At 34.5% G+C, this 25,682-nt stretch overlaps 2 protein-coding genes and 1 long non-coding RNA gene across 3 annotated transcripts in view; all 3 read left to right on the top strand.

The window, feature by feature from the left end:
• The window catches only part of AMPKalpha (AMP-activated protein kinase alpha subunit), a 36,864-nt gene extending 24,241 nt beyond the window's left edge, over positions 1 to 12,623 (top strand). Inside the window, exons 11-12 of the mRNA XM_071582883.1 lie at positions 5,566 to 5,734; positions 8,773 to 12,623. Of these exons, the coding sequence (XP_071438984.1) occupies positions 5,566 to 5,734; positions 8,773 to 8,861 (258 nt within the window). The 3' untranslated portion in view covers positions 8,862 to 12,623. The remainder of the gene's footprint in view (positions 1 to 5,565; positions 5,735 to 8,772) is intronic.
• Positions 12,624 to 16,785: 4,162 nt separating this feature from the next.
• LOC139685627 (uncharacterized) lies at positions 16,786 to 17,939 on the top strand. The gene is made up of 3 exons (XR_011700204.1): positions 16,786 to 16,887; positions 17,673 to 17,759; positions 17,841 to 17,939. It is a non-coding gene; the product is annotated as an uncharacterized lncRNA (long non-coding RNA).
• Positions 17,940 to 18,189: 250 nt separating this feature from the next.
• Positions 18,190 to 25,682, top strand: part of Wsck (tyrosine-protein kinase Wsck) — a 36,283-nt gene continuing 28,790 nt past the window's right edge. The window contains exons 1-5 of the mRNA XM_071582952.1: positions 18,190 to 18,371; positions 18,824 to 18,975; positions 22,501 to 22,803; positions 22,886 to 23,145; positions 25,180 to 25,372. Coding sequence (XP_071439053.1) covers positions 18,190 to 18,371; positions 18,824 to 18,975; positions 22,501 to 22,803; positions 22,886 to 23,145; positions 25,180 to 25,372 — 1,090 coding nt within the window. The remainder of the gene's footprint in view (positions 18,372 to 18,823; positions 18,976 to 22,500; positions 22,804 to 22,885; positions 23,146 to 25,179; positions 25,373 to 25,682) is intronic.

The following is a 25,682-nucleotide window of genomic DNA, read 5'->3' as shown; positions in this document are numbered from 1 at the left end:
AATTTTTTTTCTTTGCCAAATGAGTAAGATTTTTCTTGATTTTTTTTGTTTAACCAGGGAAATAACAGTGCAAAATACTCTATTTATTGTTGGTTCTTTTTGCAATTAGTTGATATTGATGATTCCACGTGCCTGCCAAAAAATAGTAAACATCACCATGTCGGCCAATTTCACTGTCTTTGCCTTCCATGGAGCCAATTGGCCTTTAGATACCCACTATTTTCTTTGCCTTTGGAATGTAGTTGTGTACCCATATTTTATTCACTGTTATGTATCAACTTTGGAACTGGTCGGAAAATGAAATGTAAAAGTACCAAACTAGCCTCAGAATTGACCACACATCTGCATTTATTCTCCATTGAGAACAAATGTGGCACCCATCTTTCTGAGATTTTTTTCTCAAACAATTTATCTGCAAAATTGAAAACACTGATATGCTATGCCTAAATGATTGTGAGAATTTTGATTCTACCATCACTCAAAACCATATTGTGGAATTCGCCAATCATTTCAGAGGAATCTACTTAGTCTGGATGTCCTGAGTAATGTCACCATTTGTGGATGTACGACATTTAAACTCATTTACCCAATCGTAAACAATTGCAAACATCTTGATACAGGGGCAGTGCTACCACGACGTTCATCCAACTGAGCTCTGATCTCTTTAGGTGTTAATTCTTTTAAATAGAAGTTTTTAATCACCACATGAAACTAACTTTTTTTCCATTTTCTGAATGAACAAAAGTTTATTACTTCAGGTGGCTATGAAAATGAAACGATGGATAGTTGAAAAGTTAACAGATGTCAGGGGAGAAATGAGGCTCACTAAAAACAAACCTTTTCAATAATATGAGTGCCCGTCTTTGAATTTTCTAAGGAGATTTTAAAAGACAACTGTATTAATTTAAAAAAAAATTTCATTATATTTCACCAACTGCACTATTATTTTATTTTTCACTTAATAATGTAGCTACCATGATACCATTCGGTCAATTATCATATATATCAATGTACAAAGTGTTTCCAAAAACTATCCAACCTGCATTCTTATCTCTGCATTGGTGCTAATCTTCCTCATCCGGGCCGTGGCATCCTTCGAAGTAGTCCCCATTTGTTTGAACCACACACTCCCAGTGGTACTTCCACATCTTAAAGCAGTCCTCAAACACAGATTTAGGAATGGCCTTCAGCTCGCACGTTGCATTACTCTATGTCGTCAAACCACTTTCCTTTGAATGCCATTTTCAATTTTGGGAGCATCCAAAAGTCGCAGAGAGCTATGTTGGGACTTAACAGAGGCTGGCCAAGCTGTGCAATCTTGTGTTTTGCCAGAAATTGCCGCCCAAGATTCATAGAATGCGCTGGCGCATTATTGTGGTGAAGGAGCCAGTCACCGCTTGACCACCGTTTTCTTCTCACGGCATCACGCAATCTTTTCAGGACTTCAATGTAATATTCTTTGTGACCGTCTGACCTCTTGGAGCAAATTTTTAGTGCACAACATCCTCACTAAAAAAATAATAATAAAAACAACACAGGTCGGATACTTTTCGGACATACCTTGTACATGTCAAATGAAAACTTAGATAAATCCTTAAGTCTAATTGTATAGCAAATTGTAGTTGAGCTGAAATTTACTAAACAATTCAGCCAGGATTCCTCATTTTTTAATTTTCATTCCAATTCCCAACATTTTGTGTGTAGAGCTTCATATAAGATTCAGTATGTCATAATTACTCCCGCATCAATTGATAAGCAATAGTGTAGATACTGTACTCAATAATCTCAATTGTAATTGCCAAATTGTGAATAGATTCAACATGACAAGAAAATGCTAGTAGTATCCAAGTACCGTCAGTCAATGAGAGTTTTGAGCATTCATCACTTGATGGTAATGGTCACCCATTACTTGGCTGGAAGGAATACAGCAAAATATTTACACTCTTGGTTGGAGCAGCCTTTGATTTACATCCTATCCAAGCCACAAGCTGGTATCCAGAGAGAGATAATTTTTTTCAGATTCACCTCACTTTGCTTCACAGGTAGGGAATATCTCTGGTCAAATTGGGAGCATATCCAGTCAGTGCCTCCTGTCATCAGTCACACTAGAGCTAATGCAATAAAATGTGCTGAGGGAAAGAACCATGGTAATCATTATCCAAGGAGAAATAATGTTTGGCATGATTGGCACCTATTGAAATGTGCTTCCAACAGATGAGAATGGAAAAATAGGTTAGCGAAGTCAATGATATTCACACTGATTTTGAAGTCATTTTTCTATAATGTTTCTTTATTATTAGCAAAATTTTATTTTAATGGCCATTAATTTCTTGGTAATTGAGGTCACCAGACTTAAAAACAGACAGACCAGAATTCTAAATGAAAACTGGATGGGTAAGAGAAAAAGACATTATATTCCCTACCATAAGAAATAATGTGAAAGATCTAGGCCCAGGCCGTTTACTTGATTATGACAAACAGATTAACACGTTGCATACAGAGTTATTTAAATGGGTTTTTACCCTCCATTCCAGCAGATTTTGAAGGTTTTTGAGCCTGCGTTGCTTCAGTAAAATCGTTATAACTTTTTTAAAAATTGATAATTTTAAATGGAATTTTGAATGTAATGCTCCAAAATAATTTTAGTATTTCTTCTTAGTATGATACTTGTATATTATGTTTACTAAGGACTCGAGAGACAATGTGGGTGATCCCTTGATAAAACACACTGCATCGACTTATCATTAGTGTCGTCTGCCAAAGATGACTCTCTGGCTCCTCTCTACCTGTTGCCCACTCTTTGGCGGTCTGGAGCAGAAAGCCTTCATAACGAATACTATTAGATTCCCTGAGTGTTTTATTAGTTCTAAAAGCAATAAAAAAGTGCAATTAAGAAGCCACGGACTTCTTTCATCGAACATTTCATAAGTGACACAGTTTCAGGTGTAAAATGGTGGAAATCCTTCATAATTAAAGAAGACCTTTTGCTTTTCGGCATAGAATTTTGTTTATTATGACTTACGTTTCATTACAGTGTAACATTTTTCAATTTAAATGAAGATGTTATACTTTACCGAAACCTAGGTGGTAATAACAAAAATTATATTTGTATTTCATTGTTTTCCTCATGATTGTATAATGTGATAAATACAAATCCACCCCGTCTATGCCTTTTATGAACTTATTGTATTTCAAAATACTGAAAGGTTTTGATTGGCAAGTCCTATGATCCTATCTTTCAATTATGTATTAATTTCATTACCCATTCCAGCACTGTGAATAGCCCTAATAATCCTCACCTCACGTTTGTCTTTCTAAATCACCCAAAGCTTTCTAAATCAACCTTCACGAGAAAAAAATGCACTGTAGCTTTTTCATTGTTTTCACCTCACTCTTCTACGTGGCAGGGAGCCCTCTATTTGACATGATGGTTCGAGTAGAGATTATTGGTTGATTGTTATCTTCATTTGCACTCCTATTGGAGTCACTTCCACTTACCATGGAGTGGATTTTTTTATTTCTGGCCTTCCCCACAATATCGGAATCACTTCCTCATACTCTAATGGCACATCTGACTAGTCACCAAGGCACAGATCTGATAAAATTTCTTCCTCGCGCAAAGCACTCTCTTTTCTATGCGGTTCCATTGCATAGAATATTCCTTTAAATATTTCGAAAAATAAGGCATGAGAAAAACCACTCAGAAGACAAACCCAACAACAAAAGCACAATTCACAGGGACTCAAGGAAACAAACTGCTCAAGACACATCAAGAGAAGAAACTAACCAGAACCGTAAAAGAACTATGGACAATACATTATTGGCCCCCTCGTTCTTTTCATAAAAAATTTTATGTTGATAGAGCAGAGCTGAGAGTGCATTCCATTAGCTGGGAATGGAACTTGCAAGCGAGCCAATGGTGCTTGAGGTGTGATAGAGGTTGCTCAATGATAGCTCAGCTAGGGCCATGTGGATAAACACTCAAGAAATAACAAGGCAAGACATTGGGGTACCTGAGGAAGAGATAAAAGAAATATTACTACCAAAAAGAAGAGGGATGACAAGTTTCAAGCTGTTGAAATTGAAGTTACCTGCCACTACAAAAAAATGGTCTAGGATTTAAATCCAGTTAAACAGCTTATACTATCAAAATTACTTAATGCAGTCAAAAATTAAGTTAAGGCTTCTTTTTAAGTAACGAAAGGCAAATTAAAAGTTACCACCAATCATGTAAATAATGTTAATTAAAAGTTTAAAATGATGCTCCTAAATTACAAGAATTCTCTTCATCCATCCGTAATGGTTGGGTTTTATTTGATGAGAATTCTTGCCATCTGTGCACAATGTGCTAAGAAAGATTGTCAATGGCTAGAGTGAGCACATGAATTAATTATTATTTCAAAATGTCATATGACAGATGTCAGTGCTATACAGCTTTGCTGTGAAAAATTTGATGAAATAAGTATTATTATAAAATTTGAATATGAGGACTTCTTTATTTTATCACATCTTTTGAAATTACTATTGTAATGTCAAAGTCATTGAATAAATCAAATTAACTATTAAGCAACTCTTATTATAAGAAGTGTGGCTTTGGTGAAAAATCTCTAAGCTGAAATCTATACTAACGTAATTTTAAAGTCATTGAATAAATCAAATTAACTACTAAGCAACTCTTATTATAAGAAGTGTGGTTTTGGTGAAAAATCTGTAAGCTGAAATCTTCCCTCCCAATTTGGCTTAATAATACTATTTTTGATAGTTGCCCCAGTGAAATAATTCAAGTTTTCTGTGCCAACATGCATGGAAAATGTTGGTTTTTTTGTATTACATTTAATGGGAAACCCTTAAATTTTTCCAGTTCCTCTTACTTTAAAGGAGATCGTACAATGTAGCTTTCATATTAATGGGATTTTTTTTCCAATCAATCTGAAAGTATAGAAATCCGTAGTCTCAGACATATTATTATTGATGAATTTTGAGACAATCCCTGTTGCACCTACCTCTGTAATCACATAGGATTATGTAGATAGCATGTAAATCCTCATTTCTTTTACCTTAACATGTTGCTCCATATCTCCCTTCTGTGTGGTATTCTAGATAAGTACTAGATTTCCACCCAGAGGGCCCAGGTACAGATCCCAGTGTCGTCGAATAATGGTGCAAATGACCATAGCTGTCAGTCGCCTCCCCTAAATACTACCACTGAATTATTTCTGTAATTGCTAGAATTACCATTCAAAGTATGGGCTGTTTTGTGTGTTACCCAGTTAGCATCTTATGTTTACATTAATATTTCACTCTTTGAATTTCTACATACATTGAGTTTTGATTGAACAGTCTTTTATTCTGTGTATATTCTTACGTAAGTATCCCCATTGAGAGATACTTGGCAATTTTTTTGGGTTTGTTATTAAAAATCAGGTTAAGACCATTTTTGAAGAAAGAAGATACTTTTTATATATATAATAATAATATATATGTATAAAGATTTGCATGTATTTTAAAGATACTTGTGTATTTTTAATGGTTAAAATTTTTATTCATAATAATGTTTGATTTCAGGAATGGAAAGTAATAAATCCATATCATGTTCGAGTTCGACATGAAAATCCTTTGACAGGGAAGTATGTGAAGATGTCTCTCCAACTCTATCAAGTGGATTATAAAAGCTATCTTCTTGACTTCAAAAGCCTCAGCAGCGAAGAAGCTGATGGACCCAATGTTTCTTCTGGTAAGATTTAGTATGTATTTCCACTTATAAGATTTACTGATGACAAATTTGGTGGAGAACTCTGAAACAACATGGTAAAGATCTACTTAATTTTTCAAATCATATGAAATGGATAACAGTGCTTTAGTGCAAAGGTATAAATAAAACTTATGCAAGGATATATGGTTTAAGAAAACAAATTTTATTGCCATTTAATGACCATAAACGCTAATTTTTTGCTGTCATATGTTTTGATAGAAGAGTTAGTTGCACTGCAGATGGCCTATCTACAATATATGTTGATACAGTTCTGGAATTGGCCAGCTGGAATAATAAATTGTATCTTCAATAGATTTTTGTGACATTGCAGTGAAGATTTTAGGCAGTTGTTTGTGTAGTGAATTACCTGGTGCATACTACCTTGATCAAAAATTTCCCGGAATTTATTCAGAAAATTAAAAATACAAGTTTATTCATTTAATTTTATATTGTCCCCTTCAAAGTAATCCCCATCGACTGCAACACACTTATGCCAGCGCTTGATCCAATCCTCGAAACATTTTTTATATTCGGTTTTCGGTATGTCCATCAGTGCTTCCTGCGATTTTTCCATTACTTCCTCTCGGCTGCTAAAACGCGTTCCCCGTAGTGGTTTTTTAACTCGATTGAACAGAAAGAAGTCACAGGGAGCCAAATCAGGTGAATTCGGTGGCTGTTGGATGGTATTTGTTGCATTTTTCGTCAAAAAATTACGAATAATGATAGCACTGTGCGACGGTGCGTTATCATGGTGCAAAATCCACGAGTTTTCTGCCCACATTTCTGGTCTCTTTCGGCGAATTGCTTCACGCAAACGTCTCATAACGCCCAAATAATACTCTTTGTTTACTGTCTGGCCTTCTGGCAAAAATTCATGATGCACTACACCGTTGTAATCCATGAAAACCGTCAGCATTGCCTTCTTTTTTGACTGAAAACGACGTGGTTTTTTTGGTCTCGGCTCATTTGGTGAACGCCATTCACTTGCCTGATGTCTGGATTGCGTGTCGTACTCATAAACCCACGTCTCGTCTCCAGTAATGATCCTTTTGATGAATGTGGGATCGCAAATCATGTCTTTTGCGACGTCAACACGGTCTCTTTTTTGCATGAAATTGAGGTCTTTTGGCACCAACTTTGCTGCTACACGACGGAAACCCAAATCATTAACCACAATGTCTTGGGCGGATCCATAGGCAATGTTCAAGTCCTCCGCTATTTCTCTGATGGTTAATTTGCGGTTATTGACCAACATTTCTTTTACTTTATCAATTTTTTCACCGACTTTCGATGTCGATGGTCTGCCACTGCGTTCATCATCTTCGATTGACTCACGACCACTTCTGAACCGCTCGTGCCACTGGTAAACGACCGTTTTTTTTAGAGAATCGTTGCCGAAACACTTTTCCAACATTTCCAACGTCCGTGCGCCACTAAATCCGTTTTTTACGCAAAATTTAATACAAGTTCGTTGGTGCAAATTTAAATCCATTTCTGAAATTGTAAAAAATCGCCAACACACACAGAGATAGATGTACTCTTGGCTACGTAACTTTTGCAAATGTCAAGTTATGACACTAAGATTTAAAGGGAATATCAACAACAGATGTACCAATTTAACAAAAAAAACAGAACTCAAATCGGAACGATGGGAGCGCCACACGGTGGTTATTCCGGGAACTTTTTGATCAAGGTAGTATGTTTCATCTAGCGATATTTTATTCATAATTCCAAATGAAAAACTAATGTTGATGCATTATTGGGATATTTTAATTATTTTTAACTATTTTCATGAGAACTCTCAAGGTAGCATGTATTTTTTGGCCAAGCGCAGCAGTGCTGCCTCTTGTGATAAGGCTCACACCACACGGCCACACACAGTCCAGGTCATGTGGGGGTTTTAACAGTAGACTAGTGCCGATGCCGGCCGATTTCAGATTACTCAGGTCTGGATTAGTGGGGGTGTACTGTATATCAATAGTCATTCTATTATTAAAAGAAAATATAGGGTTATAAAGATGTTAAAAAAAGAACAAATTTTTTTACAAAAGAACAAATTTTTGTTCCTGGACTCAAGGTGTTGCGGTTAATTCCATTTCCATACATTTATCCATGATAGAGGGTTGCTTAGTTGTGTTCATTTTGACGACTATGTAGTGTGCGGATTGGTTTCTCCTATTCTACATGATATTTCAGCATCAGAATGGTTTACTTAGAAAATTGTTTTCCACCCCTCCCCCTGTGCATCCCCCGAATTTAAGACATAAGCTAGAATCTCTCTCTTAGAACAAGAAAGGGGAAATTACTGAATCATTGAATATGCTAGCAAAGTGTTTATTTAAGTATTTTTGTAAATAATGGAGGAGTCGTGGAGGGGATTTTAATATTTTATTTGTGAACAGGCCTAAGCTTGATTGTGTTCATTGCAGTTGTAGTTGTGATTTAAATGCATAATCATATGAATGCCTTTTGTGTAATTTCACATAAACAATTTCTATCCCAATAAATGTTAGTCATTATATTGTTTAGCTCAATGGTTAATTCTGAATTTCCTTGTTCAATTCTTTATTCAATGGCATACCATTTTGCTTTGAAGCTATTTATTCATCTGGGCAGTTATTCAGAAAGAAAGGGTTAAAGAGATGGGGTTGATTTATAAAGGAAGCAAATTTTTCTTACTCATCTTTGCTGCCTAAATTTTATTTGTCTAATTGGAAATACATTTCATTGCTTGGCCTAACTTGCCCAAAATTATCATTACAGTAAGACTATAGATATTTGGGACCACTATGATGGATCATAGGGATGCCACTATCACATCACCATGATGTTCATCATAGTGACCTCAAGTGCCTCTATTGTAGTGGTGTCACTATGTCGATTTTAATGGTCCCAAATGCCCAAATATGTAGTAGTGGTCATTTTTGCAGTGTAATCATAAACAATGCTCATTAGATACTTCAGGCTTTATTAACTTGGAAGTTAAACTGCTAACATAAATTATTTCCTTCTTTTTACAGAGGCAGTATCAAGTCATCCCTGTACTGGTCACCACACTATGGAATTTTTTGAAATGTGTGCTGCTTTAATCACACAACTAGCTCGTTAAATATATTAACAAATTCTAAAATATTAGTGATAAGATGATTTTGTGGAAGGTTCAAAAAAAGCTAAAAGAGAATTCAAGAGGGTTTGATGGTGAAGGGTACCAGTTGAAAGGTGTTCCTTATAAAGAATTATTTGATGTTATGTTTTGACCAAAGCATATTTTTAATAGGGGTGTGCAAAGCAGGATTTTTTTCCAAAATCAAAACATCAATGTAAGCTATTTGAAATGCTAATTCGATATTTACTGTTGAAATCATGTCAACAGTAGAACTTGTGAAATAATTCATTTATAAATGATTTAAAGTAGGCGTAATGTGTTCTAAAAAATTATGCATAGATAAATTGCTGTTGGCCGACTCATACCTTATTTTTTATATGCAAATACCTCATATTTGTCTGTCACATGTACATGTGGGAGGATACTAAGTAATAATAACTGCCTTAGCAATAACACTAAAACAACGAAACTCTCGTGCCTAGAAGTATTCATGCAATCTCCTGCATAATGTGTTATTTTTCTTCAACTGGAGAGCCAATAACTAGACAAATTGATGATAGTCACTCCAAAGTGTGATGCATTTCTACTTTCAAGCGTGTGATTGTCATCAATAACTTAAATTGTTGTTTAATTTATTTTTCAGTAATTTTATGGGTAGGTTTTGAATGCAATTCCTACAGTCTAAATGCAGTATTTTTTGATGGTTGGTATGAGGCTGTGTCATCAGTGTTTCCATCGTGTTGATTCATGTGAACCAAAAAAAAACTTGTCCAATTTCTTAGGGTCCTGGGATAACATACAAACAAGAATGTATCTGTGCCAACCCTAATGTCGGTGAAAGAATATTTTTAGATGATTCACTTGTATTTTGACTCGCTTGCTCCATAATGAAGCTTTGCACACCCCTGGTTTTAAACCATCAATGTACAATGAATAAAGATAGTGAATTATGGACATTTTTATGTTACATTAATAGAGTTATAGTAAACTCTTGCTTATCCAAACTCATGCGTAATCCAGACAGGGTCAGGGAGTGTACTGCGGGTGGCTTAGTTAGGGGGCAGCGGGACTACTGTGAACTGCTGATATATACGTATAACTTGTATGTTCCTCAGCATATGCTTAAAAATAATTATTTTTCAATCAATACTCCAACTTTTTTTTTGAAATTATGAAAAGGATCATGCTACATGAAAAATAATTCTTATGTTTACCAAATGGCATACATTTTGTAAAAATGACACTTGTATTTTGACATGAGAGCTAATTCTTTCCATGTGGGTTTGTGAATCTTCATATACCTTGATATTCAATGAATATGGAGTAACTGAAAGACTAAAATAACTTTTGATAACAACACCACAGGAGAGGTCTGTAAAAGAAATAGTAATATTCAGCATTGAACAGAGGAAAGTTTCTTGAGAAATTGGATGCAGAGGTTCACACTATCTTCTCCCTATCTTTTGAAAATGAGATAGCTAATGGCCATCTATTTGCGCTTAGTTTTGAATTAAAGATCTACAAAAAGGAAATGCAGGTCCAAGAAATGATGTTACTGGAAGTGGAAAAATAGCAAGAGACTATCCATAGGTGATATATTTGCTGAAACGATCACTTAATGTAAGAATTTTTGGCATTGATATAAAAGATACAATATTTAAAAAAATGACTAAATATGTGCATGCAGGGAACTTAACTGCAAGTAGTGCTTGGCCAGAAGTAAAGGAGGCGTAAGTGTAGTTAAGGAGGCGTAATATATATGATAAATTTTCATTGTGAGTGCCAATAGTGATGCTATTGAACCAGTTATGGAACATTTGTAAGCCCCTATGACTGAGTATGATTTACAGTAATATCAGAGAAGTAATACAGATCAAATGGCTGTGTACCGAAGAGCTTTCACAGAAAACATGCAGGCCTTACGAAGTTAATCCAAGGGTCCCTGATGAAAAAAAATCAGTAAAGAAGAGTATCTGTGTGCAAATGCTGATCATAGCTACAAGTTGTATAGTGTTGCCAAGGGATAATATTGGTAACTGTGAAGGCTAATAAAATTTCTCTCTACCTTCAAATAACTGGACAAATTATTAGTTTATAGGAGTCATCACAGTGGCCTGGTTCCTTAATTGCATATCATAAGTTACAAATTTTCAAATAAAAGTATTCGGAATTTCTTAAGAAAAATTAAGATTTCTTTTTTTATTCATATCAGTGACAACGTAAATCATTCATTTCCATTAAAATGGTACATCACCAAAAAATTCAAACAAATACTATACAGCAATATTCTTCAATCAATAACTGATTAAATCCAATGACAACATTCATCTGTAGCAGCTTCAGTTAAGTCTAACAGAATTCAAGTGTCATTAACCAAATTGTGCCAAGAGATCAAATAGCATCCATATATCCAATAGACCACTCCTGGCCCCATATAGTCTGGATTAGTGAGGTTTAACTTAGTATAATGTATGCAAAAAATATTTGAAAATGCCTTAAACATGTTTTTAGTGCTGATGTTGCTGAACTGAATATTTTGTAGTGCAGTACTTTTATAACTTGTTAAATGAGAAGTTAATTGTTATATCTTTTCATTCAGTAAATCATTGAATGTGTTTTAGGCAGTTTTAAATTATCCAAATCTGTTGGGAAAAATATTAATTAGTGTGTAGGTTGATTCAAGTGATTGCATATTACTATTTGAAAAAAATAGTTGCGCCAGTGACATTGCTTTTGTGAAAATATTTGAGATTTGTGCTTGTGATGAAATGAAGAAGCGCTTTCAGTGAAGTTACCTTTAAATATTTAAAACTATTATGGTCTGTCCAAAGCCCCACGCATTCGCCTTACTACCTTCACCAAATTATGTACCTAAGGAAAGTGTATGTATCTATACAAGTAAGAAATGGTGTAGTTATGTATGAACCTAGATGGACGTGGAAGTTCAGTGGGCCTTTGAAATGCATTGTGCTCTCTGTGTAGAGGGTACTACCATAAGATTGTAAATTTGTACCTAACAAGAAATTGGCACTAGAGAAGAGCTGGTTGAATGCCATTGAATGGAAAAGTGATGACTTATATCTAATTAATGAAAAAAATTTATTTAACTTTTCCTTCAATGTTTTATATATCCATTGGATAAATGCTTATGATACATTCATCTCCGAGCTGCTCCAGCTATATTTTGTTCAATATTTGTCTTATAGTAAATTGAATTTAAAAATTTTAAACTTCCAAATTAAGGCGGCAGCCTAATTATTCAGCACTTCATTAGTTGCTTGTTTAGTGGTTGATGGCAATTTTAATTTTGTCATACATCATCACAAATATATGTTTGTGGTAATACTTTTAGGTGATCGCCATATTAAAAGTGTAACCATTGTGTTAAACTCATTTTAGGCAGTCGTACATTCAAATAATTATAAATATTTTACCCATGGTTATTTTTTGTTTTAAACCTGAGAATCTTCATCATAAATTGTATATGATACTAAAGAATGTTTCATTATATTTTAGGAAATCTTTGAAAAATACTGGTATAATTCATCTTGTGAGTTCATTGCTGTTTTATAAGATTTAAATATATCAAATGCCTTATTTATATAAACAGTGAAATATGATGGATTCACAATGTTTTAAGCATTCTGATGCCACTGTCCTGCCTGAAATCTGGACAAACATGGTTTGAAAGGTCAAATGCTCTGCTAGCCTGTTATTAATGGAGTTAACTTTGTTGGCTGTGAACAATAAATGTACTTCATCCAATGATATTAAGTTTTAATTCTCTATAAAACTAAGGAGGGAAGCATAAATGAATAAATTCCTTCCTGTGGACTACAGTATTGATGTGGTGGTAAGATTATACATACCAATGAACCCAGAAACTAGACTGAAGGGAAAATATTATGATTTCTCCTGGCAGGATATTAATGCAAGATAGAAAAAAGGTAAGAGGCTAACTGCCTATTGTATGTTCTTTGTTGAGGCATCTGACCCCAGGAGGATGGTTTTTGGACTGTTTGTCATAAAAAATACTTGTTTTGAAGGCATCTGGAAATGAATTCTCTTCCCATGAAAATAAAAGGAGAACAGTGAATCCTTGCAAATTTTGGATAATCACCTGTTGTGAAATAGGATATGACTCTATACAGTTTTCTTACATGGTCCTAGATAAAAATATAGATATGAAATAAATTAAAGGTAATTCTACTGCTTAAAAGTTTTACACAGCGATTACTCTGGCAGACTTAAGTATGGCAAATCATTTTTTTAATCAACCAATCGTTATTGAATTTGGCCTGCTTAACTTGTTGTTGTATCTGACACAATAAACATGCATATTGCCTGATTGGTTAGCAAGACTGGCAACCAAAAAATCAATTTTCTCTTGGTCAGTCTTCACTCTAACCCTTAAGAAATCAAAACTAAGAATTCAACACATCTTGCATGCTTATAAGCTAGTGGCAGGGGATATTTGGATATGAGCCTTTGCTGTGTAATTGAGGGTAAATTAAATTTGCATGCTTAAATGACAACTACCATCACAATAATACCATTATGATATGACCATTATGCTCTAGGAAAATAGTCAATAATTGGTGGTTGTGTGAAAATTGTTATGGTTCTTAAAAAAAATTTCAAGAAATGGGCAACAAATATCACAATTTGGCCTGAAGCAGACAATTTTTAATGATTTTATTGGTATCAAACAAATGAATTTTCATATTCATCATTGGTTGATCTGCCATGTGGCAGGTTCACTCATTCGTTAACATCCATGTATTCCTATCTTGAACCAATATTTTCATTTCTTTATATCTTACCCCAATCTTAATCATGTCCATCATCATATACCTCTTCCTCCCTCATTCTCCCTTCCCCTCTGTCATTCCCTCCTACACAGGCATAAACTGGCTCTCCTTCCCTAACCAATTAACCTTTCTTTCCTTGATTATCTCTACCTAGTCTCTTTCCTCTCCAATCCTTCATAGCACCTCATTCTTTACTCTATCCTCCAATTTAATCCCCTCCATTCTCCAGATTCACATGTCGAAGTCCTCTATTCTTTTTGCTTCATCTTTCCACAAAGTCCATGTGTCTGCCATCAGCATCACACTTCAGATGCATCATATTTTGCCAATCTCTTTCTTAGTTCCTTTTTCAAAGGTCCCTACTGTAGTTCCTTCTTCTATCAAATCCCTTGTTGCCATAGCTATTCTTGATTTGATTTCCTTGGAACAGGATGCCTTCAGCGATGACACTTCCCAAATACCTAAAGCTCTCTACTTATTCAATCCTTTCACCTTCCAATGTGATGCTTATCCTTTCACCTTTACCTCGTATTATTATACTTGTAGTCTTTTTTTTCTTTTTAACATTTCATGTTCTTTACATTTGGCATTAAGGTCTGTTACCATCTCTATGACTTTACATTTACTGCCTGCCTCTGCAGTCATGTCCTCAGCCAACATGATACATTCCAATATTTTTACTTCCAATTTTCACTCTTTTTCAATTTAATAAAATGTTATTTTATACTAATTTGAAAAAGATGTTATTATATTTAAAAAAATCATTTTAGACACAGGAAATTAGGAATGGTGAGTTCAATGGTCAGCGAGGTCCAAATGGTTAGCAACTGCTTATAGAGATAAAGAGATCATTTGTTTGGTCTCCAGCAGACAATTCATCACTGAATGGAGGGCAGAAAATGTTTTGTGTTGATTGATATGGTGAAGGCATTCAATACATTTAATGGATGAAAGTTTTCAAGGTTTTTAAGAGAATATGAAGATTTTATAGAATGCTACGAAAGCAAAGTATGGAAATAGTACAGCAAGTGAAAGAATAATGGAACTTTGAACACTTGGTTTGCAGTAAAGAATGCTGTTGAACAAGGATGTGTAATCTTACACTGGTTCTCCAGTGTGTTAATGGATAAGTACATCTACGGAAAATGGATGCAAAGATAAGGCAGATGAAATGATTAGAGATGTAAGTATAGCCATCCTTAAATATACATGCAGTAGATTTGCTAATTACAGAGGACAAAAGAGTTACAGTTGGTTCTAGATAGGTCAGATATATAAGAGAGAGACTGAAATTGAAGGAACTAATCTGAACGGAAAGTATCTGATAAGGATAATGTATAGAATGATTTTATTTGTGGTGAATGTATAAAAAAACAACAAACAGTTATCATGCCGAAGGTCGGTTTGGTGGGTGATGTTAAAGTTCATCCAGTACTAAGCCTAGCAGCAAGTGAAATTCACAAATCAGGGTAGGGGGGCCAGTTCCTTTCCTTGTCCTGGTTATGATTTCCCAGGAAGATCAGGTACTCGAAAAATCACATAGCTTGGGTGGAGCTGAGGGTGCCCAGGGAGGCTTGCCTGGGAATTGAACCCGAGACTTCCAGTCAGTAATCCAATTATTATTATTATTACTTTTTATTTGCCCAGAGATCACAATACAAAAATACCAGGTGGGTGGTGTATGTACATGATATAAGGCACGTCAAAGAGGAGCAAAGACACAGGCTCAATTAAGATACATAAATGAAATGATGCTCATAGTTACATAAATGTTTGGTACAAACCCATGAACATTGGCTGTAACACGCACATGCAATATCAAATTCAGAAAAATCATTGATCATTAACATGAATCAGACCATGACCATTGCTAGAAACTAAAAGTATGAACTTACTGGTTGGGAATATTGTTGAGATATTCGTCAACCAAGTAGAACATATTGCGCTGTAGATGCTCTACCCCTGGACTACCACCCATAATTGAACAAGTGGACACTATATTTGATAGAATGTTGAAAATGGATGGTAAGTTGTATGAGGAGATTAACAGGCATTTGGATAGCAGAAAGGCAATTGGTAATACTCAGTATATAAAAAAATGAATGTGATGTGTAGTAAAATGGGGCTTATTGTGACTTTGGCAGCCAGTAAAGAAATGACTCGATGGGCATTTATGTATTCTTGGAGTTTTGAAATTCAAATGCTTGATTCCATGACTCCAATACAATTTGGTATTTGATACAGCCTCAAGAAATCTTGGGAAATGGATTCTCAGAGTATATGTTGTGAGTAGAATGATATTTCTTTTTATTGTTTTTATTTTGATTATTTTAGTTTTCATTTTGTATTTGATGTGATGATGGGTGATGATAGTAGCATATAGTTGTAGGTATAGGTAAATGAAGCAAACTGAGCTACCGCTAGTTAACTTATGTGCATTGACCTATATGCCCATAGCATATTTATGCATTGAAAATGTATCTACAGACATTTGTATATTTTTGACTTATCTTAATCTTCATGTTAATGTTGACATTTGATTTTTTTATTATTCAAATTTCTAATTTGGCTTTGGTCTTTTGAAAGTAAATAAATAGGTATGGTAATAAATATTGAAAGGTTTAGAAACTTGGTTGGTGAGGACAAGCGTGGATTTGGAGGATTCCAAGGTATATAAGGAGAGAAGGTTGGAAAAAGTGAAATGAATGGCAATAAAAATAAGTGAAAAAGTTTTTCTGGAGGGGAAGAAAACAAGGTTTTCGAGTAAAATGAAAGAATACTGGAAAAACGGATTCAGGAAATATTGAGCAACAATCGAATATGAAATAAGTTATATTAGAGGATATAGTAATGGGCAAGTAAGTATGGTATCAGTGTCTATAAAAATCTAACTTGAGTTATTCTTAGTGGAGACTATTCTTAATAAACCACCATGATTTTGAATGGGTTTGAAATTCCCTCTTTTTCATTTTATGTACTAATTCTATTGTTGGCAAACTTTGAAGCATCGTAGCTCATCGGTACGGTTGGTGGCAGTGGTGTAAATATACATAACAACCTGATGCTAATGCCGATTCAATTTGTTCACTGGGAATTCGGCGGTAACGGGAACAATGAGTAAAAATGATTAGTGAATCGTGCCAAATTTAATGACGGACATCGATTGGGAATGTCTGCACTTTCATCTTATGCTTTCGTCCCAACTCTTCAGGGAATGGGTAAAATGAAAATGTTTTTAGGAAATTGTTTTTGTACTTCATCTTATTTATGCAATTTATAACTCTTGGCAGTGCTTAAATTACCTTTAAATCTTGAAATGTATTTGGGTCATTTTGATATACATTCAGTTTTCCATGCACACTGATTAAATTTTAGGACTTAACAATGCATCGGAAAAACGAAAATTTCATAATGGTCTCCACGTAATAGTATCGTTAATTATGGTAAATATTACGTTCACTGTAATCTGCTTCGTGTTATGTTTTCTTTTTTCAATCTAGAGCACGATAGATTTGGGTAAAATATGAATTATCACGATTTCTGTAGATTAATTGCGTGAACACTGATATATGTCATTCTTTGTCATTATTCCGGGCAACAGCCAGTTTTAGCAGATGCATGAATAGGATGTTTGCACTTCACTAATACCATAGGGAAGTGTGAAGAATATCGCATAATTTGCAAGAGCAAAATCTAGTAAAACTCTAGAAGACGGGCAGATCGCTTAAAAATGGCCCAGTTAAATTATTATGGAATTTTAATGGTTGTGAATTTTTACATGATTAACTTTTAATTTCTCACTTTAATTGCCCTGAAATGTTACAGCGGAAAATGTGTCACGTTGTTTAATCAAGAGTTACAAAGTTTATGCATTCGAGCTAAAGGAGAGAGTGGAGTAATTTTTGCTGTTTTATGTTAATAACTTAGGATGTCTACCATTTTATGATAGCACACCAAAAATGATTTTTATTTATAGTGACAAGCCTTAAATTACCTTTTTCAGGTTCGGAATACGGATTGTTTAGCCGCAGGGCAGCTATTACGATATTTAGTGCAATACTACTTGTGTTTGAAACTTGCTATTCACTTGGTTCGTATGTTTGTATGAAAAGTGCTTTCTTAGTGATTATTTCTTTTTTTAAATAAATTGATGTTATATTGAAATTCACAGAAATGCTGAGTGGTCATGTTGGGTGCTACAAATTAGAAAGTAATGATATGTTCCACCATGTGAAACAACCTCATTCTGCAGATACTGCCCAGAGCTGTGTCTCTGTATGCTTAAAGCAATATTTCAGGTCAGTATTTAAGTCATGCAATACCCCCCATGATTTCAGTGTTACACATTGATGTTGCTTTCATTTTGTCACTATTATTTGGTAATAAGCTCTCCTCTAAGTAATAATAATAACCAAAACCAAGAGGAGTGGAGTGTATGAATTGTAGTTCTCGGAGTGTAAGATAAAGTTTATTGGGCAAAGAGAACAAAAATTTAAAGAAAGGATAAAAGAACACCAAACATGTGTAAAGATAAGAACATAAAATCCCTCATGGCAAAACTCCTCTTGGAGAATGACCACAAAAGTTACTTTTTGACTAAAATTCTTCATTTTGAAAATAAAGGTCAAAAGCTCAATGATTTGGAGCAGTTGGAAATTTTTAAATGCATCGGTTGCAAAGATGAACGTGCCAACTACATTTTGTATCCCTCTTACTCCCCATTCCTAGACCTACCACTCTTCCAAGTTAACGATTAATACTGAAAGATGTAATGCTTATTTCCTCCCAGCTACATTTTAACTTTTTTAATCCTCCACCCTCCCTCTCTAACCAACCTCCCTCCCTCTATCAGAAGGTATATATACCAAGTTTGCTTCTATGAGGACCACCTGATGATGACGTTCAACGTCAATACCTGGGTCTTGTTTTTAAATAAAGTGTGTGGAGTTACTAAAGTTAATAATTTCTATTCATTTCAATTGTCAACTGAGATGACTTTGTTGCTAGGAGTATTAGAGGCATAATATTTGTATGAAATTAAAATTTCTTTACTGTGATCAATTTAATTTTATCTCATTTTGTTAACTTCTGTAACTGGAACTAGTGGGATGTCATTATGAGGACATTCTAATTACTTGATCATTTCCTTTAAAGGTATGCAGGTTTGCATAATGCAGTGAACTGCCTCTGTGGCACGAACCCTGGATCTCATGTAAAAGGTGAATGTCACCTGCCATGCTCCAAAAAACCTACTCAATCATGTGGTGGACATGATTCTGTTGATATCTATGATACTGGATTAAATGGTAAGTATGAAAATAAAGCAAAAGTCTTATGTAACTATTCATCATTATAAGTGGAGTCTTAATGTAAATGATCAGTGGTCAGGATAGCCTGTTGGATTATAGAATTGCAATATTTGATTTAATTATTATGATATTTTGTCTGGGTATGAACATAATGTGTCTGTGACTTTGTCTGATGGACTCATTGGCATGTTGTGGCACATGTTCAATTTTTAGTGCTCCAAGCTTGTATTGTGTTAGAAAAATTTCCTCTGATCTATTCATCCCATCCCAGACTCAGATCCTACTGATGTCCACCTTTCTTATCTTGAGGAATCTCTGACTTTCTTATTGCGTGGACATTTTTCTCTTGTCGTAGGTTTTGTGGGCAGTGTTTGAGGCTTGTTTGGGCTATTAGAGGAGCCACTGTGATTTTTAACTTCTTCATTTTAGCAGGGTTGGGAGTGCTATTGGCTTTTCTACAGTCAACACTGTGGAATGCTAAGAAGAGGGACTTCTGATATCATTTTATTCACTAGACTGGTCAAGGCGAATGATTTTCATACTCTGAAATTATTGCATTCATATACTAATGTTGAATAGAATGGTAGTTACTCCCTAAATTGTAGAGCAGTTTTTTTCTTCTTTCTTTGAGATGTAACCTCTGTTAACTTCCTAGCAGGTTATGAACCCAACAACAATTGTTATATCGTAATTATTTACTTGGACAAAAACTCTGGTTACTACTTGCGTATGCTTATGGAAGCATGTGAATCATTAAAAACTTAGTTATTCAGTTACCTAAAACCCAGGATGCATTTATTTGTAGTGCAAAGCCTACTAAAATAAAATGACAAATTTCACAAACGTATTCTACAATGTGCAAGGAACAGGTTTATCTTCTTTGTTTTCAGAAATTATGGGTCATTATAAACTGCTAACTACGTGCAGAGTTTCTCCGCCTTTATTTTCATACTACCTGAAATGAGTCTCACCACCCAAAGCTATCTTGAACTTCTTACTGTCAGCGGAGATATCCTGTCTGGCAGTGTCATGGCACTGAATATGAGTCTCCCAGACCAAAGCGATTATAAATGAGTTTTCGGTGGAACCATACCATGCTAATGTATCGGCCTTGCTATATTTGCCAAAATGGCATCAATTTGTTTATGTCAGTGGTATTCAGCTCTCATATTACAATAGCCTTTGAGGGTAAGAGAGTATTAAATTCTATTATAGCGCATGAAATTCATTCAGAAATGTAGAGTAACAGTAAGTGAAGTAAAAGTGACAATATTGGTTCTCCAAAAATATTTCATCATTACAATGCCAAAATACCCTATTATTTCTAGAAAATTTAAGTGCTGTGCATAGTTGATACTCATTAGTTTATGTAGTCGATATGCATTTAGTTTACTAATCCATTAAATTATATGTTGTAAGTATTTCACTTTCAATTGTTCTCATCGAGCAAAAATTGGCAAAGTGTTGCGGAAACAAAGAAATTTACGCTTTACGATCATAGAATAAATACATAAAGGGTAACAACTGGCAGAAGACATATGCAGGATGTAAGTAACCCATTCAAAATAAGTGACAAAGAATTTGTGAAACACATCTGTGTTATAATATGTAATTTGTTTGGTATTTATTCTTTGGTACCCCTTCACAAAATGCCAAATCTATTTTATACTCTTAGAAATAATGCAATTGATTATCTTTTACTAATGTTTTAATAATTTTATTTTTACAATCTTTTATCTTTTTGAATGTTTCTGAACAAATAGTTATTTATCAGCTGTATGGTGAGCAAATTCAATCTTATTGCAATCATAACGGATATTTCTAATGAATTAGCATAGACGGTGGGGTAACATCCTTGCCTGCCAACCCAGAGGTCACGGGTTCGATTCCTGCATAGGTGAATTTTTCTCTATCTAGGGCTCGGGTGTTTATAATTGTTTCTTGTTATATCATTGTTAAAAGTCCAAGGTAAAGGCCTAAGTGCTGTTTTCGGATTAAAGTGAAATAATAAAACAGTAAACAGAAATCTTGTTGAAAATGCAATGAAAAAGTGATTACTTGTTTATTGTGATCTCATGAGTGCAATGACTGTAGGTATCGAGCTATACCAATGTATATGGTTGATGTCTTAATATTTATGTCCAATTTACATAGGAACCTAACTTATGTAATATTATCATGATTTCTCATGCATAAATTTCTCAATATTATATTACAAGGAACTTTTAGATATAATTACCAAGCCTTGAAGTTCAGAGAGTATGCTTGAGATAAGTTATATAGCAGGTAACAGAAAGTATGCTATTGGTTATGTGTTATGAATACTTTGGTACCTATAATTATTATGCATATAATGTTGCTCGGATTGAATCTATTATGGTTTGGCATTTCTGTTTGTAGAAACAACTAGGTATCCATCACATACAATAATTTGTCTAGTCTTCCAACTAGGTGTGTAAAAGTAATATGTTGTAAAGGAGATCTGTGTTTTTCTTTGCCATATTTTCCTCCATATCTCTACATTTGAGAAGATCCCAAAAATGATCCTCCTGACATGCAGTGAAACTCTAATCCCCCAATTCGTAGTGTGGGGTGGTATAAAACTCTGCCTGTCAGAGTGACTCTGACACCCAGATTGTAATGGCCCACTAAATGTGGTTTTGTGAGCCAAATAAATAAATTATTGCTTTCTAAATATGCCTTATATTGACATTTTTTCTAATTCCATGAATATTCAGTTCATGTGCTGTCAATATTCAGTCAACATTCAGTTGCCTCTTTTGTGCCAAAGTAATTACAATTTCCAGTAATTTCCACCCTGCATGTGTCTATCTATAAACCACAAATAAAACTTATATATGAAGTTAATAGTTTGTATATGTTCATGTGCAGAATAAGTACATAGTAATGCTTTGATGAAAGTGTGGAAAAATATGTTATAGTTCCAAGGCATTGTTTTAAATTTGGTGATCGTAGAAACTCTTGTGTAATATGTTATTACTCTCCAATGGAGTAAAATTATTCAAATTTGTCTTCCAAAGCATAATTGTTTGGCTTTCATCAAAGAATGAAATATAACACTTCATCTCATCATTTTACTGTGATAGCCATAGTTTGAAAAGTAACCTATGTAAATTGCTGAGCAATGATTTTATTTTGCCAACTATGGTTTGGACAAACTTGTGTAGTTTTCAAGGTGATTGAAAAAGTGATGGTGAGGGTTTATACACTGTAGGAAGAGGAGGGAAGTTAATATCAGTGGGTAGGAGGTGGGAGAGGTATTGTATAATATTGATCTTGCAGGAGGATTTTCATTACAAAAGTTAATATAAAAACAATGCTGTAATTAATATCTGAGAGGAATAAACACACAAAAATTACTGTGGGAAAATTAACCAAGTGGTTAAGTTTTCATCTAAGAGTATAGTAAATATCCACCAAGTATCGCCATAGTCATTATTGTTGAAACTATGATTTCTATAATGATAAAAAATATACAGCTCTTGACACAAGTTTAACTAGTTCCAGGACCACCTGCATCTTTGAGTGTTCAAAATATCACTACTACAAGTGCCCGGGTGTTGTGGAGTCCACCCCAAGCCTATAATGGCCTTATTATTCGGTACATGATTACTGCAAACTATGTGGAAACATATGCAAGTTTTCCACTAAACTCTCCAATGGAGTGGAATTATTCAAATTCATCTTCCAAAGCAGATTTGCTTGGCTTTCATCCTGGAACAAAATATAACATCTCTCTTCAAGCAGTTTCCAGTGATGGGATAGGTGCAGTAATTTCACAATTATTTTGGACTGTTATTGGTGGTAAGTACATATTTATGGCTTGAAAGACAATATTTAAAATATTAGATTCTTGGATGTTCATCTCTTTTTCTTTTAATCACAGACCCTGATATACCTGATCCCCCAAAAATAATCAAGAGTGACAAAGACAAAATCACAATAAAGATTGAACCAGTGAAAAATAATTTTGGGCCAGTTACATCTTTGAGAATAGTTGTGATTGATGGTTCAAGTCCAGTTTCTTTTGATGCTTCAAATTTGGAATCCTGGAGCCATGCTCACTGCTCTGAAAGGAATGGCAATGACAGTTGTGTTGACCAAGATGAGATTCCTTACTATATAGCTGCAGAATTATCTCCACAGGTGAGGAAAAATTTTCATATTGCAATAAAAATCTCCTATTGGGCTCAAATAATGCAAACAACATGAAAAAGAATGCATAATTTAATTTTTTAGGTATATCCATAGTGTGAAACTCTTTTTAAATATTTAGAAAGCCATTGTGTTAAATATAAATACTTAAAATCAGTTTTGTCATCTCCTGGGCCAAGGGATTAGAGAATTGGCATTTAGTGATGAATGCCAATCTTTTTTTTGGTACATTTTGTTCCTAACTGTCAAATATTTTTTGGCCTCATTTTATTTGCTTATTATTTATCTTAAACTGTAATGAATTCTACAAGTAGATACAAGAAATCTTAATCTCGTCTGCCATGGTTATTTGTTTGTTTATCTAAAGATTAAGGACAAGAAACATTTATTAAGAGACGAAGCACATTACTAACCACAGTTATTAACCTTAAGGTTTGTTTGAAAAGGCTCATCAGGTATTTCTAAAAACTGTTTAAACATGTAAAAAGGTGCCATAAAATAAACTTTGGGGTTTTAGGCCACATATTTTCATAATTTGGTATGCATTAATATTCCTTCATGGCTTTCAAGAAGGAAATGGACAGAATAAATTGAACTCAATAATAAACGTAGTGCAGAAGATGTGGAGAGACTAGAGAGAAAGGCTACTTATCTGAAATCTGGACATCTCAGATTTCAGATAAGCAGTGTAAGCAGTTGATGGAGAATTAGAAAGGACATTGATTGGAAGTGCAATAAGATTGATAAATGACCATATAGTAGCACTTTTCCTCTAGTTAAAAATTTATTATCTTCCAGATTTTGATATACTGCATCATCTTCAGTTGTCTGACGAGAAAGTGATGTAGTAAATCGAAACATGGTCGTTGATAAATTTTTATCCTGTGCAAAAAGTGCTATTATTTGGTAACTGATATCTTATATTTCTGCCATATCATGCCTGAAACTGCACAATTCAAGGGATAGGCAGGACAATCCATTATTTCCTATGAATCTCAGACTGTACATAAAGGAAATGGGAAGAGACATGGGACAGGCTGCAGGATGTTGGATGAAAATAGGTGGGGGACTCATAGAATCAGATCTTCAGATGATCTAACCTTTGCATGTTTATTTAAAGACTGCTGTCATTGCTAAATGCATTCCAGAAGTAGTGTAATATGTATAGAATGAGACTAAGTTGACATAAAATGAAGAGAGCTTCTTTGCCTAACACAGTTTTTCTCCTGGTGCCCTACTGCATTGACTATCTTGGTCCAAAATACTCAAAAGTCTAAGATAGGCAAGATATATCAAAAATAGGTAAACTGTTTAAACTGCTCTAGCTTATGATGTCCTATTTTAATGTTTAATTTAGTCTTCCTCTATCTTAAAAATCTCATAACATTTGTTTTGTTCTAATTGATTGTCATCCTTTATCTATCACATTGATTTTCTAATGCACACAACTGAAGCTTGATCATCTGCAAACCTAACTGATTTTATGAACTCCCCAACAACCTGTATTCTTTTCTCCAGTTCTTCTCAGTTATTATTTACCATTTCCTTCTTATATATGTTGGAAAGAAATGAAGATAATGGACACCCCTGTATTACCCCTCTTCCAAACACTGCCTATCCTGATTCTTCATCCTCCTCTCTTACCTGAGCAGTCTGAGACATGAGGATGCGGATAAGTTGCCTTTCCCTCCAATCTACTCCTCTATCTTCTGCTAACACTGTCTATTCCAACTTGTCACCAGCCCTCACTCGAAACATATGCAGGTTGCTCCAGTCTACCCATATGTGTGAAATCAAACTTATTATTCATGTCCTTATATATGCCTGCCTTTTGTGTTTTGGGATGGTAACTCTGCTCTGACACATTCTTCCAGATAAATTCCACTCGCCATTGTCATATTGTAAAATGAAGCCTTGAAAGAATGCTAAAGGTTATTGGATATATTTTCTTTTCATTTATATTATAGGTATAGTTCTACTAAAGAAATTTCGGGTTGATTGTCTACAACTCCTATTTGATTTCAGAAAATTAAGGATGAATTTGTTATTGGTGATGGATGGACCTATGGGACATATTACAACTCACCACTGCAAGAAGGGGCCAACATTCAACTTGTTTTAGGGGTTGTTAGTTCCATGAATAGTGTGACAAAGGTGACCTACTCCAGTCCAACCCGTGGAATAAATCAGCTGTTGACCACCTCAGATGATGTTATGGGTAATTATTGTTGCATGCAACCTTTAGCTTTTCTTTTCTAATTTATTTAAGAATTTTTCAGTTACACCATAATGAATAATACTCTAATGGCATCTCTCATTGATTGGGGCATTTTGATTGTGGTAGTGAGTAGTTGAGCTAGAGATGGGTTGAATTCAAAATCTGATCTGATCTAAATCTTTGTAACTCTTCACATTGGTAGATTGTAAATTCTACCATGTATTGAATGATAAATTGTAATTTTTCCACAGCAATTTATTGTATACAATACATTTTAATGCCAGTGCATCATCAAGTGATATATAATACT

Source organism: Hetaerina americana, unplaced genomic scaffold, assembly GCF_022747635.1.
Source record: "Hetaerina americana unplaced genomic scaffold, ioHetAmer1.1.p SCAF_12, whole genome shotgun sequence".
NCBI classification, from domain to species: Eukaryota; Metazoa; Arthropoda; class Insecta; order Odonata; family Calopterygidae; genus Hetaerina; species Hetaerina americana.
The sequence above is the reverse complement of the archived record's forward strand: the minus strand, read 5'-3'. Positions and strand labels throughout refer to the sequence as shown.